Here is a 13,875-nt window from a genome sequence, read left to right on the forward strand (position 1 = left end):
GCACTTCATGTTGAATGTTTGGATCTGGGCTCAGGTTGCCAATGGTTTGAACAGAACTGGAGTTTTGTGTGGGCTGCAGGCAAATCCACGGGAACTTGGGTGACTTTTTTTGCTTCTCTTTCTTGACTGTAAGGCGCTGGGCAGTATTAATGGCGAAACTAAGGTAATTTCATGTAATATTACATTTCTGTTTTATTACATGACAATAAATTGAATCTGTAGGTTTTGGGCCATTTCTGAGTGAAACATAATTTTCCATTGAGTGACTTGTTTATCACTGCTAAAGGACCTGTGGTTATCACGGTTCTTTACTTCAATCTGAAATGAAAGATGGAGACCAGAATCAGGACCTTCAGCTACTGATGAAGAGAATTTAATAACACCATTTCAATATGACGAGAGGATACAGACAGTTAGGTGGAAAAGTGGCAGATGGAATTCATTCCAGATTAAGTGTGAGGGAATGCATTTTGGAAGGTCAAACCTGAAGGCTGAGTACAGGGTCAATGGTCAGATACCGAACAATGTGCAGGAACAGTAGGATCTTTAGGTTCAAATCCAGAGATCTCTCATGTTTGCCGCCCAGGTTGATAGGATAATTAAAAAGGCCTATGGGATGCCAGGCTTCATTAGTGGAGACTGAGTTCAAGAATCAAGAGGTCATGTTGCAGCTCTGCAAATCTCTGGTGAGACCAGGGGTGTACTGCTAATTTTTTATGTGCTGGAGGTCACCGAAAACGGTGGCGAAGGAAGTGCCAGAGCCACCTCATGAGTTTGCCCGGAGCTGCCCCCCCAAGGTGCCAGAGCGACACTCCGGTGAGCTCCAACAGCGCTGCACCCCTGGGTGAGACCACACTGAGAATACTGTGTTCAGTTCTGGTCACCTCAATACAGGAAGGATGTGGAAGCTATGGAGAGGGGGCAGAGGAGATTCACCAGGAATGTTAGGTGGATTGGGAAACAGGCAAGGTTAGCAGAGCTAGGTCTTCTCTCTGGAGCGCAGAAGGATGAAAGGTGACTTGTGGAGGTCTGCAAGATTATGAGAGGCAAAGATAGACAGCCAGTGTATTTTTTTTCCCCCAGTGCAGGAATAGCAAACACCAGAGGACATCTGAACAAAGTGAAGGGAGGAAAGTTTAGGGGAGGAATCAGGATTAAGAGAGCCTGGAGGTGGTGGGGCTGCAACATTAGGGGCATATGGATGAAAGAAAACTGGAGATAGGACGGGTTTCGGGTTTTTGGGTAGGAATATAGAACATGGAGGGGCTCTGTGTCATGTTGCCTGTTCCAGATACTCCGACATGCCTACTTGCTGCACCTACTGGTGATCAATCCAGCAAACGAAATGGCCATCTCAATCTACTACGTTCTGCTTATCACTTTTAAGATGCTTTCATCCCTTTTCCACCGCAATCCGCCTCGACACGCTGCCGGCCCCTCTCCACGCCGCTCCCGTGGGTCACGTGCCCGCAAGGCGGGGGCGGGGCCCGGACAGCCGTCGCGCCTCGAAGAAACCCCGCCCACTCCCCCTGCCGACGTGCGATCGGGACCAACGAGCTGGTTGGTTCAGCCGGCTGTCCATCACGCGGGTGGTTTTTCCGGGGGGGGGGTGAGGGGGCAAAATGACTTCGTATTTTGAGGAGCATAACTGTGAGCCCACGAATCCTGAGGAGCAGTATCGTCAGAACACATTTTTAGAGCTGGCCAGGTAGATGTTTATTTTTCATGACTTTATAGTGTGGTTAAAATATTACAGAGCGGACAGGTATTTCTGTGAGGTGTACAGGCCTGGATGCAAGGCCCATGATCTGCTGCCAAGATGCTTATACCAGCAGAACCTGCTATAAATTCTCCAGACAGACAATATCTGGAGTGCACACAGTCATTAAACTTCAATTTGAGGACATTCTGGTTAATTAAGTTCAATTAAAAGTACAATGCTGGAAAAACACAGGTCAAGCAACTTTATAGAGCAAAGACAAAGATGCAGAACCAACCTTTCAGGCCTGAGTCCTTCATCAAGGTATGAAAAAAGCTCAGGCCCCAAAGGTTGGTTCTGGATCTTTATCTTTGCTCTATAAAGTACACTGTTTGACCTGCTGAGTTTCTCCAGTAGTCGTGTGTTTACTTCAACCCCGGTTGAAGTCTGCACACTTACGTGTTTCACTCGCGCTCGTTGTCACCCACCAAGGGGCGGTGAGAAAGTTTGTTTTCCGAGCAGCCCAGCTAGATATCCCTTGCGTTTTCCAGTAGGCGAAACACGGGGCTACAGAGAAAGATCAATTAGTCATGGCAGAATCTCCCATTGGCCATTTTTTTTTCCATTCTCTGCCCCAGTGTCAATGCACCTGTCCAACTGAGACCACCTGCAAATTGGAAGAACATCTTGTATTCCATCCTGGCATCGTCCAACCAGATGGCGTCAACTTCTCTGATTGCTGTTAGACCTTCCCCCCCCACCCCACCCCCCAAACTCTCTTTCCATATCCCTCTGTCGTTATTTTCCAGCTCTGCATTCACAGAGCTACCTCCCCCACCTTTTAGTTCAGGTGGCTGCCAGTTTTTTACTCATACCTTAACAACAGGTTCAGGCCTGAATGTTGGTTATATATCAAGGGTGGCCAAACTGTGACTCGCGAGCCACTTGCGGCTCTTTGACACATGATGTGCGGCTCATGGAAATACGTTGGCTGAGACAGGCATCGTACAAGCCAGTGCTCACAATGGTAGTGTTAAGTGGGCTTGGCTTCCGATTGAAAATATTTGGTATATATGCCGTATGTAATAGTTGATACAGTGTAAAAGGTCAACCCACCTATTTTTGGCCCGGCCACCCGCCCACCCAGTCCTGACTGCCCATCCATCGGTTCTCCCGACACCTTGAATGATGCAGGTACTTAATGCAGTCAAAACAAATGTAGTCAACCCCCTAAATTTTACCTTAAAAATTGGTCCACAAATTTCTTCTACTACACGAGTAAATACAGTAGGTGTACTTTTTGATTATTGAAACTAATACAAATTAATTGTTTAAAAATGACATACATGAATAAATATGATCACGTACATATATTTCTTAATGTTTACATAAAGTTTTTATAACAAACTGTGTGTAAGAGCAGAAACATCATATATTTTCATGTCTTGTGGCTCTAAAACATCTGAAATTTATCATATGTGACTCTAGCCTTAAGCAAGTTTGGCCACCCCAGTTATATATCTTTACCTCCTAAGGATACTGCAAGACCAGCTGAGTTATACCAGCACTTTTATGTATTTGCTTACTAGTGTGGGGTTCATTCAGGAATCTGATAATGGTAGGAAATAAACCGAATTGGAAATAAAAGCAAATTTTCTCACCCCATCTTGGTGTATGACAATAAACTTCAACGTGACTTTCATTAACTAAAACATGAAAGTCTGCAGTCACTGTGGTTGAAGTAAAAACACTAGAGAAATTCAGCAGGCACTTTATATAGCAAGAAGAAATTTTAAAAATTGGAAGAAGGTGGAAAACCATTCAAAATAAGGGCAAGATTCCTGGAGTGAATGAACAACCTCCCATTAAAGATGTACTGAACGTTGATAGGACTGAATAGTGATGCATTTCTTCATGACCTGGATAAAAAAAAGAGGTATGGGTGCCACAAGACCTGTACCACCAGGATCGGGAACATTTGCTACCCCTCAACCATCAGACCCCTCAACAACAAACTCAATCGGGCTCATTTAAGGAATCTTACTTTTACATTTTGTTGATTTTCGTTTGTTCTCTCTTTTGCACAGCCAGTTTGTTTACAGTTCTTTGTTTACATTTTTTACGCTATGTACAGTTAATTTTTTGCACTATCAATTAGAGGTAACTTGCACCCACAGGAAAAAAAGAATCTCGGGGTTGTATGTGATGTCATGTATGTACTCTGAGAATAAATCTGAAGTCACTCGATGCACTGCTTGTGATCTTTTAACATTCCATAGGTTTACAATAATAGGAATTACAATAATAAATCACAAATTTCATAAGAGATCTTCCAAGAGGTCACTGAGAATTGGCACAAGGAGTATGTTGTCTATGTGGACTTTAGCAGGGCCTCTAACAAGGTCCTTCATGGTATTCTGGTCTCAAAGGTTGGATCACATGGATCTAGGGTGAACTGGCCAACAGGACTACTTTCTCTAGAATACATTCTTTCCTCATGATCGACCTAGTGTTGTGATTTTAGGGAAGCTTTTCGAAGTGGGGAAGAGACTTGGTAAAATAAAGGATTTTTGGTGTGCAGGTGCAGAACATATTGATGCATGTGTGTAGGCTAAAATTAGAGTTCTAGAATTAGAGGGGCAGGGGTAAGATTTTTTAAAAAATGTTGCATTGGCCAATGGGGATAATGAACCATGATAAAGGTATGTGGGTTAGTGGAAGTAGTAATAAAAAAAACACAATACTGTAAAAACTCAGCAGGTCAAACAGTATTTTTTTTAGCTAAGATAAAGATATATAACCAATCCCTTCATCGAGTTATGAACAAATGTCATTTTAGTAATGGAAATAAGGTTTGGAGCCTTTGGAGTGAAAAATTATTCTTCTGTGTGGAAGGTAGTTTGCAATCAGTATTATATGCTCTTCTGTTCTTGCCTTTTTTCTATTTTTGATGAATTTAACTACTTTTTAAAAAATTCACCTCACTGAGATAAATTTCCTAAACTTTGCATCAGTTTTCTTTTTCTTTTGTTCAGCAGTGTGAAGAATTAGTTGGCTTTGATGGAAGATTCTTTCTCAATGAGAACTTGTTTTGCTTTTGCATATTACTTCAATGTCTGTTTTATTATTTGGGGTTTTTAATAATTATTTGATGTTGCTTTGGCAACTCATTCTAATCAGCTCTTTCTCACATGAGATATGTTACTGAGTTTGGGAGACTATCTGAGAGCATACATTCTGCTCTCAAGTCTACCACATTCAAATGTCATATAATCACTCAAATATTTATCTCATGGAATTTTTAATTTGTTAAAATGGTCCTTATAAAATAAAAATATTTGTGGAACAGTACCAGATATTGACATTTTACTAACCAAAGTATTCCTTGCATTTTGTTAATTGATTTATTTCAGATTTGGTCTTTGGAGAATTGAAGGACAATGACAATGTAATTTCTTTATTGTATTTGTTTGTTGGTTTAAAGGTCTCTTTTGGCAGGGATAGATATAGACCTTGGACAAGTAGATTTTTCTGACTGGGATCACAGATTACCACCTGCCGCTAAAAAAGAGATTGTGCAAAATCTCCCAACTCTTCCTGTTACGCCAACACAGGCAGGTAGGACATTTCTTTCTTGTGTGGTGATCATTGGAATTAGTAGAGTTCATCATTCAATCTTCTTAAATTAGCAATTTGACATTAAGTTTGTGTGATTATATAAATGTGTAGAGCTCGTCGAAAGAACCAAAGACTTGTTGATCCAAACCAAGGCTTTTATTAGCAAAAGACAGGAGCTCTTCACAGGTGGCCGACCCGTCCGGAATTATCCGACCTGGCTAGGGACACAACCCTTTAAGGCCCAGACAGTAGGCGTGGCTAAGCTCTCAGCCAATCGCTGTAAGCACAGTCATTACATACTCTAGATACTGTAACTATATACATTGGTGATAGGTCTGTACTATCGCAAAATGCCATGTGTATTTTTGAAACCTGTAGATTAGAAGTTTTTTTGGTTTAATCCCCTGGCATTGCAAAAACCTGAGTGCTGCTACTGGCCTGTATCCTCTAGGCCTGGAAACATTAAAAAAAAAATCACCATTTATTTCTCATAGTCCAAAAGTTGTCCAACCTTTTGGCCCAGATTGTCCTTTCTGACAGGATGCTTATCTATTCTAATTTCATATTCCCAAACTAGGCCCTTCTCCTTCCATGTCTATCTAAGTATCTGTCCAAATTATTTTAAAACTTTATAATTGTATTTGTTCAAAATAAGCATGACCCTCTCTGTGTGAAAGATTTGCCTCTCAGATCTTTAAATATCTCTCTTCTGACCTTATACAGTAAAGCCCGTGTTATCCAGAATTCAAGCAACCGGCAAAAAAAAATCACAGAAAATTGATTTAAAAAATACGGAAGTTTAAAAATTGGTGCTCTTTGCCGTTAGTTCACCAAACATGCAATTTCAAGCAACTGATAAATTCACTTATTGGGTACCTACCAGTCCCAGATACTAGGGGTTTTACTGTACCTATGACCCTTAGTTTTAGACTCTCAACCATAATGCCCTCAATTCCAGGAAAAGTCCTGGCGAATCTGTGTGATTCTCATACCACTGAAAGGAAATATTTTAAAACTAGGGAAGAGAAAGACAGATAATGGTTCAGAAAGAAGACCCTTCATAGGAATTATTTTTACATCATCTTCCTTATACCTCTCATTTTGTTCATTTTAGATTGGTCACAGTGTTTGAACTACCGAAAGAAAATAGACACACACACCGAGAGCAGTTCAGTTTATACAAGTCTTTATTACTAAATCTAAAGCTGAATTCACACTACAATAAGCAAGCCCTTCCCAATTATACTTATCAACGCCTGGACTGGTCCCAACTGCCGAAGCGAGGCAATGACCGCACACTTGTAGTAGATTGTCGGGGCGCACGGTAGCAGCTTCTCCACCTCCCTCGACCGGGACGTTAGCTGGACTCTTGAAGTTCTTTTTCTTGCTGAGAGATGTTGCCACCTCTTGGAGAGTCTCAAACTTCAGCAGTGGGACCGTGGAATTACCCAAAAGTTGTTTACTTCAGATCTTATCTCTTTGAACAAATGATTTAATTATCTTCAAGGTCTCTTGACGGGCTGCGACCAACAAAAGAAAACTGCATCTTTGGGCCTCATGGTGGAATTTAGATGTGTCTACTAATTCATATGCATCCTGGGCGTCATGGTGTAAATGAGCTTATGTCTGCTGATTCTAAAAAACAAGTAGGTTCTCAGCCTTGTAGAAGCAAAGGCTGCAAAAGTAAAAAACACAGTATAAATCTTCCATTACAAGTCCTCAACTACGTTGCCTAAAACATTCTTTGAGTTTCCTAGCTCTCGTAATGTTCTGCTTTAGTTCTTCTAATCCAGAAATACAGCAACATTCAGGGGAGGATTGGCAATCCACTTGTAGTCACAATGGTTGCTGGGGATTGGCCTCTAATTGGGGAGCATTCATTGAAACAGTGTTCTCTGAAAGGCATGCAAACAGCAAGTTTGGGCAATTCATCAGTCCCTGGATAATCCGTCACAACAGTGGTTGAAATTTAAAAAAAACATTCAGATGGGTTTCACTGGCTTCCCTCTCTGGTTAAACTAATGAATATAACTTGAGAGTTCATGATAATACCTTTTCCCCACCAAACGTTTTGATTTCTCTTTGACGCCACCGAATACTCTGTAGCTGTTTGTCTATCTGTTTCACTCTTCTGCTCGTCCATCATCATAAACTGGATTAAGAACTCAAGGGATAAATATTCATATGTTCAATTGCCAATTTGGATCTAAAGGTTAGCAGAGTTAGGGCTTTTGGGTGCGAAGAAGGATGAGAGGTGTCTTAATAAAGATCTACAGATGGATCCCTACTTACAATGTCCCGACGATAGTTACAATAGTTCTGTTCTCACTGTTTTCTGGCAAATCTTGTGTTTTATTGGTGAAATCTTGCTTTTTTTAGGCAAATCTTCCATTTAAAAAATTTTTTTTGCATTTTGGTCATTGAATTTCAATTTACAATAATGTCAATTTATGATGCAAGTCCCAGGACAGAACCTCATTGTAAGTCAGGTTCTATCTGTACAATACAGCCAACACCTCTTTCCCAAGGTGTGAGTAGCAAACATCAGAGAACATCTGTACAAAGTGAAGGGAGGAAATTTTAAGGGCAATGTCAGGGATGTTTTTTTTTTACACAGAGAGCTGTGGGTGCCTGGAATGAAAACTAGGGGTGGTGGAGGCTGGGACAACAGGGATATTTAAGAGACTCTGAGACAGGCACATAGATGAAAGGAATATAGAGGGTTAAGAGGTAGGGAGGGTTTAATTTTTATTTTTGGTTAGGTATTTATAGGTTGGCGCAACATCGTGGGCTGAAGGGCCTGTACTGTGCTATGTTGCAGACAGGAAGTGATGTTGCTTTAGCCTTTCATTCAGACTTTGACAAGCATTTTTTTTAATAGAAAAATGTGACAAGATAATTTCTAATGGACAGCATTACAGTCAATTTTAGATGTAAATTTTGGGGGGGAAATATTTTCTTCAGAGATGCTGGTGGACCTTATCAGTAATTTGTGTTTTCATTTAGCTGGGAAGTGTGATCAATGTGTGTTACAAAACACAGTCATGGTATATGGATAGTGTAGTGGTTAGCGCAATACTGTTACAGTAGCAGTGACTGGTGTTCGAATCTGGCGCTGTTTGTACATTGTCCCTGTGTCTGCATTGGTTTCCTCTGGCTGCTCCGGTTTCCTCCCACCTTTCAAAACGTACAGGGTTCTAGGTCAATTGAATGTAATTGGGCGGCATGGAGTCTTGGGCCTGTTACCGTGCTGTATGTCTAAATTTTTTTAAAATTATCCAGTACAATATTATAACAAGAGTTGTCCTTTTATATCAGACAGAGGCCTCAAGTGTCCCGTTTGCTTATTAGAATTTGAGGATGAAGAACTCGTGAAGAAAATGCCATGTGAACACTTCTTTCATTCTGGTTGTATTGTGCCCTGGTTAGGAAAGGTAAGTGTGCATGCTAACCACTTTTCCCTCCCTTCAACTAAAGACCTCTTATTTAATTGTATAATTCATTGTGGGTTTTTTTCTTTAACTCCATTGAATTCTTTCCAGAGTATATCACTATAACCCCTCCCACTCTTGCAGACCTCCATATTTTGGGATTGTTCTATTCTAAATCTTTTCGGGACATTTATTTTCCAATTACCACTGACAATTTTCTGTCAGTATACACATCCTATTGCTGCACTCAGTTATCAAACTTAGTTGTCATCAGGTCATGACTTCAATCGTGAGGGCAATCTTAATTCAATTTCAGATCTATTTTCTATTTCAGACTTTGCAGCATTATCTATATCTTGCTATATTTATATACTGGACCTGATTTCTGAAAAAATGTGTTTAAAATTTAGGTAAAGATCATTAGATTTGAAATGCAATTTCAATTGAAGAAGGAGATCATCTGAAACAAAAATGGAATAGTTTATTTTAAGTGCTGGAGTTTTCTTTTTATTTGACCTTTTTGCTTCCTGTCATTGTGTCTCCAACACTTTTAGGTTACACTTTGATTTCCTGAATTCTTCTCTTAACAATATGAGTGAGTTTGTGCATTTGATGGGTAAAGAGCTTTTGTGTGTAACTCATTGTTGCATCGATTTACTGCATGAACTCCTGAACCTTCATTTTAAAAAAATTTCTTGCAGACTAATTCATGCCCTTTGTGCAGACTTGAATTACCCACTGACAATGAAGAATATGAGGAGTACAAGCAAGAGAAGGTAAGAGGAGAAAAAATACTGCAGCTGTTGAAGATCTGAAATAAAAATAAACTACAGGAAATACTCACAGATTGGGTTTTATCTGTAGATCTGTTCACCTTTCCAGAAAATGATTCCTCATCAGCACAGTTCTTGTTCGTATAGAGAGTTAAGGAAAGGATTAATGGGTAGAAAGGACAAAAGTGAACGTCCATGATTGAGTGGAATTCAGATAAGGATGAATAACAAAAGGAATCATGGCGCAATGCAACATGGAACAGTAATGAGAGGTAAAACACAGGATTCTGTTGACACTGTGGTGAAGTGAAAAACCACACAAATACTGGAAAAACTCATCAGGTCAAACAGTGCCTTTATGTAGCAAAGGTGAAGATACATCACCAACGTTTCGGGCTTGGGCCCTTCACCGTTGCTCCAGTTTCTTCAGCATTTGAATGTTGGAACAGTAATGAGATTAGTAAAGAAATAAAGGATGATTTCAAAGAGGCATAAAAGAAAAAAAGAACAGAATGATTACAAACAGCATTTGTACAGTCACATCAGTGGGAGGACATTGGAGATGGGGGGAACAGAAATAGAATTAAAAATGCCTATTTGTTCTGTTACACCTAATGAGGAAATTGTACTCAATCTGCAAACATAGATTTAATATATTGTTAAAATACCTAACACCAATTATTCTACCTCGAGAAGGGTCGTTGTTTCTTGCTCTATGTCATCTAGTTTTGTGAGTAAAGTATATAGTAATTTTTCAGATTTTCAATATCTAAATTATTTTGCTTTTGGATATTTTTTATTTCATAAACTCTTTCATAGGATTATTATTGTAGCCTGTCTCAGAGTAACTTCAGAATATGTGTGTATGTCAAAAGTGCTAAGGAATAAAGTTTACACTTGGCACATTCTCTGCAGAAACAATGAAGATTTTCTGCAACTCTATATTTTATGAGCTAAGTGCATTCAGAATGAAGAGTTTATTGTTAGACACATTAATGCCTTGCAAGCATGAAGTGAATAGCATTATAGTTTCTGAATTAGGGCAGCATGGTTGGTGTAGCGGTTAGCTCAAACGCCTTTACAATGTCAGTATTTGGGACCGGGGCCGAAATGGCCTGTCACTGTGCTGTATGTCTAAATTTAAATTTGTATTCACAAGGTTAATGGCTGTGAGCAAGTCAAAGTGTAATAATGGATAACAAAAAAGTGGATCTTTTGTAGAACACATCATGTCACCCGGTGCAACCACAGCTTTGTATCCCTAATTCTTTTATGAAAATGGGTAGCATCAGATACAGAGGATGTATTTTTGCATATTTGAATTAGAAGTCGGAGTTATGAGGAGACCCTCATTTCACAGTGTTGATTTTTTTTTTAAACTTTGAAGGAAAAGAGTGATTAACTTAGCCACAACCCTCAACCTCTTGGTCAAATCAAGTCAACTTTATTTATTGCTCATACCATACTTGTATAGTAAAGAGGAGATAGTATTTCTCCAGGACCATGAAGCATATTTACCTAGATAGTTAGGAAAGCAGTTAACACATTAAAATATTAAGACATACACTGAAAGTCCACGGCACACTATGTGCATCTGTACTAGGAGTTCAGGAGCCTGATGGGTTGGGGGAAAAAGCTGTTTCCCACTCTGGATGTAAGGACCTGAGTGCTTTGGTACTTCTTGCCAGATGGCAGAAAGGAGAACATTTTACATGCAGGATGTGGAGTCTTTCACAATATTTATTACTTTCCGCCTGCATCGAGTGTAGTCGATGTCCTCCATGCTAGGAAGAGGTTCCCCAATGGTCTTTTCTGCTGACTTCACTATCCTCTGCAGGGTCTTGCAGTCTGTGATGGTACAGCTTCCAAGCCAGGCGGTGATACAGTTACACGGAATGGTCTCAATACATCCTCTGTAGAATGTTGTGAGGATGCAAGGTGGGAGATGGACTTTCCCCAGCCTTTGCAGGAAATAGAGGCGCTGCTGGGGTTTCTTGGCTGTGGAGCTGGTGTTAAGGTGAGGTTCTCCACCATATGCATGCCAAGGAACTTGATACTCTTGACGACCTCATTGGTAGAGGGGAGCGTGATCTCCCCAGGCCCTCCCGAAGTCAACAACCATCTCTTTTGTTTGTTTTAATGTTCAGTTAGAGGTTGTTTGCTCTGCACCAGTTCGTTAGCGTCTACACTTCCTCTTTGTATACTGCCTCGTTCTTACTGATATGGCCCACCATCGTCGAGTGGTCAGCAAACTTGATGATGTGGATCAAACTCTGGCTGCACAATCGTGAAGCAGCAGAGTGAAGAACAGTGGTCTAAGCATGCAGCCCTGGGCGGGGGTGGGGGCAGGGTGCCCTATGCTCAGTCTGATAGTCTTGGAGGTGCTGTTTCTGATCCGGACTGCTTCAGCTTTCCCCATCAGGAAATGGAGAATCCAACTGCAAAGGGAGGTGTTTAGTCCCAGCAGGCCTAACTTCCTTATCAGGGACTGGGGTATGATCATGTTGACTGCCGAACTGAAATCAATAAACAGCATTCGAACATAGATTCTTTATTTTCCAGGTCGGTGAGGGCTAGATGAAGGGCAGTGGCAATGGCATTGTCCGTGGAACTGCAGGGGGTTCAGTGAATGGGTTAGTAGGTGCTTGACAAGCTCCATGACAAGCCTCTCAAAGCACTTCATAATGGTCTCCTGGTCTCAATGCACTTGTCAACCTACTACCATGGTTAATCAGTTTATATGTTTTTAATCCTCTGATTAAAATCCTGAATATTTGTCTGTGTGGCTGATATGTGAGATTACATCTTCTAGGTATAAATCCTGGAAATTGCTGCAACATCCCGGCGGAGGAGTTTCTTTTTGAGGCTGCAAAATGCCAACTAAAGTTATCAATGGGAAACCTTCCTGGTGAAGGACTGTTCAATTAAAGGTACTCGGACAACCTAGATGAGAATTATCTGAATTTAATCTCCTTCTGACTTGCTCTTTGGGTAGCACGTTAGATCAATGGGTCTGGGAGCAAATGCAGCTGATATATCTCAGGAATCCCAGACTGACTACTCATTGCAGTCAAGGAAAACCCCGCCAAGATCAATGCAGCCAGGCAACCTACGAGACCAGAGACCTACTGTACAAATTTTAATATAGTAAAATTCCTGTTATCTGGAAGTCAAGCAACCGGTAGCCTCAAGCAACCAGCAAAAAAAAAAAAAAAAAAATTGCAGAAAATAAAATAGGTAAAAAATACAGGTTTAAAATTGGCGCGCTTTGCCATAAGTTTGCCTGTTCACGCAACTGGCATTCTAAAGCAACCAGAAAATATATTTATCCACATCTACCATTCCCCATAGATGCGGGGAATATTGATTGTTGACAAACTGGAGCATTGCTGGTAATACAGAGCGATGATAGTTCTCAAAAGTGAGGGTTTTTCTATTATTACCTCTAGGAGAGAAGAAAACAGAAGGAGCAACGTTTGGAATATTTGCACGATGCAATGTACACTTGACCACTTGCCAGCAGGTGGTCTTGATGGAAACATTCCCATTTTTGCTCTGCACTTACCCGCCCTCCAATTTATGTGGATTGCATTGTAACTTGGGCTCATTGAGGTTCTCACAATTGGCACTGCTTTTTTTTTGTCTTTTTCTGAAATAAATGCAAGACACGAATCAAAGACAGCTACATGCTGCATGCTTTAGGAAGTCTAGAACTGCACTTTACTCTGCTTGTGTAGAAATACAACTGTTCTGATTGTGTCTGTTTGGTCCAGTGGTGCCATTATTTTACATACTTCATTTAAAAAAAATAAAAACGTGAATTTAAAAAAATCTTATATTGCCTTGTATGACACCCTCCTCCATACACAAAGAAATTCAACAGTCTAAATCATTGAAACAGAGCACTTTTGTGCATTTAGAACACAGCTTGAGACACTGGGGGAGCACAGTTAATAGAGTGACGAGTGCAATGCTATTAGAGTGCCAGTGACCCAGGTTAAAATCCGGCATTGTCTGTTCGGAGTATGTACGTTCTCCCCATGTCTGCATGGGTTTTCTCTGGGTGTTCCAGTTTCCTTTTACCTTTCAAAAATGTAGAGGTTGTAGGTTAATCGGTGCATTTGGGCAGCCCAAGTTCATGAGCCAGAGGGGCCTGTTACCATGCTGTATGTATAAAAAGTTCTCCTGCTGGCATCATTGTTTCCCATGGTACAAGGATCACAAATCCCAGCTCCATGAGTGAGGTTGGAGACAACAGTAATCCTTATGCATGAGTGTCCCATTATTCTGTCCAAATCTTTACAAACATCTAAATTGCATTCAAAGTCATTCTGAACCTATTTAATATTTTAAA

General features: G+C 40.5%; 1 protein-coding gene across 3 annotated transcripts; it reads left to right on the top strand.

Annotated features, from left to right (window-relative positions):
• The first annotated feature begins 1,604 nt into the window (after nucleotides 1-1,604).
• On the top strand, nucleotides 1,605-13,352 carry rnf181 (ring finger protein 181). Of its 3 annotated transcripts, none has more exons than XR_011351534.1 (6): nucleotides 1,605-1,708; nucleotides 5,184-5,317; nucleotides 8,636-8,751; nucleotides 9,450-9,524; nucleotides 12,334-12,451; nucleotides 12,971-13,054. XR_011351534.1 is itself a non-coding variant. In XM_069917686.1 (6 exons), exons 1-6 carry the CDS (start codon nucleotides 1,623-1,625, stop codon nucleotides 13,028-13,030), a joined length of 651 nt encoding a protein of 216 aa, XP_069773787.1. In that variant the 5' UTR covers nucleotides 1,605-1,622; the 3' UTR covers nucleotides 13,031-13,352. The 3 variants fall into 3 exon arrangements, 2 of the variants coding, with proteins under 2 accessions (XP_069773787.1, XP_069773788.1); XM_069917686.1 differs by lacking the exon at nucleotides 12,334-12,451 and adding an exon at nucleotides 11,359-11,538 and having other exon boundaries at nucleotides 12,971-13,352; XM_069917687.1 differs by lacking the exon at nucleotides 12,334-12,451 and having other exon boundaries at nucleotides 12,971-13,352.
• The last annotated feature ends 523 nt before the right edge of the window (nucleotides 13,353-13,875 follow it).

This window comes from Narcine bancroftii, chromosome 2 (assembly GCF_036971445.1).
Source record: "Narcine bancroftii isolate sNarBan1 chromosome 2, sNarBan1.hap1, whole genome shotgun sequence".
NCBI lineage: Eukaryota > Metazoa > Chordata > Chondrichthyes > Torpediniformes > Narcinidae > Narcine > Narcine bancroftii.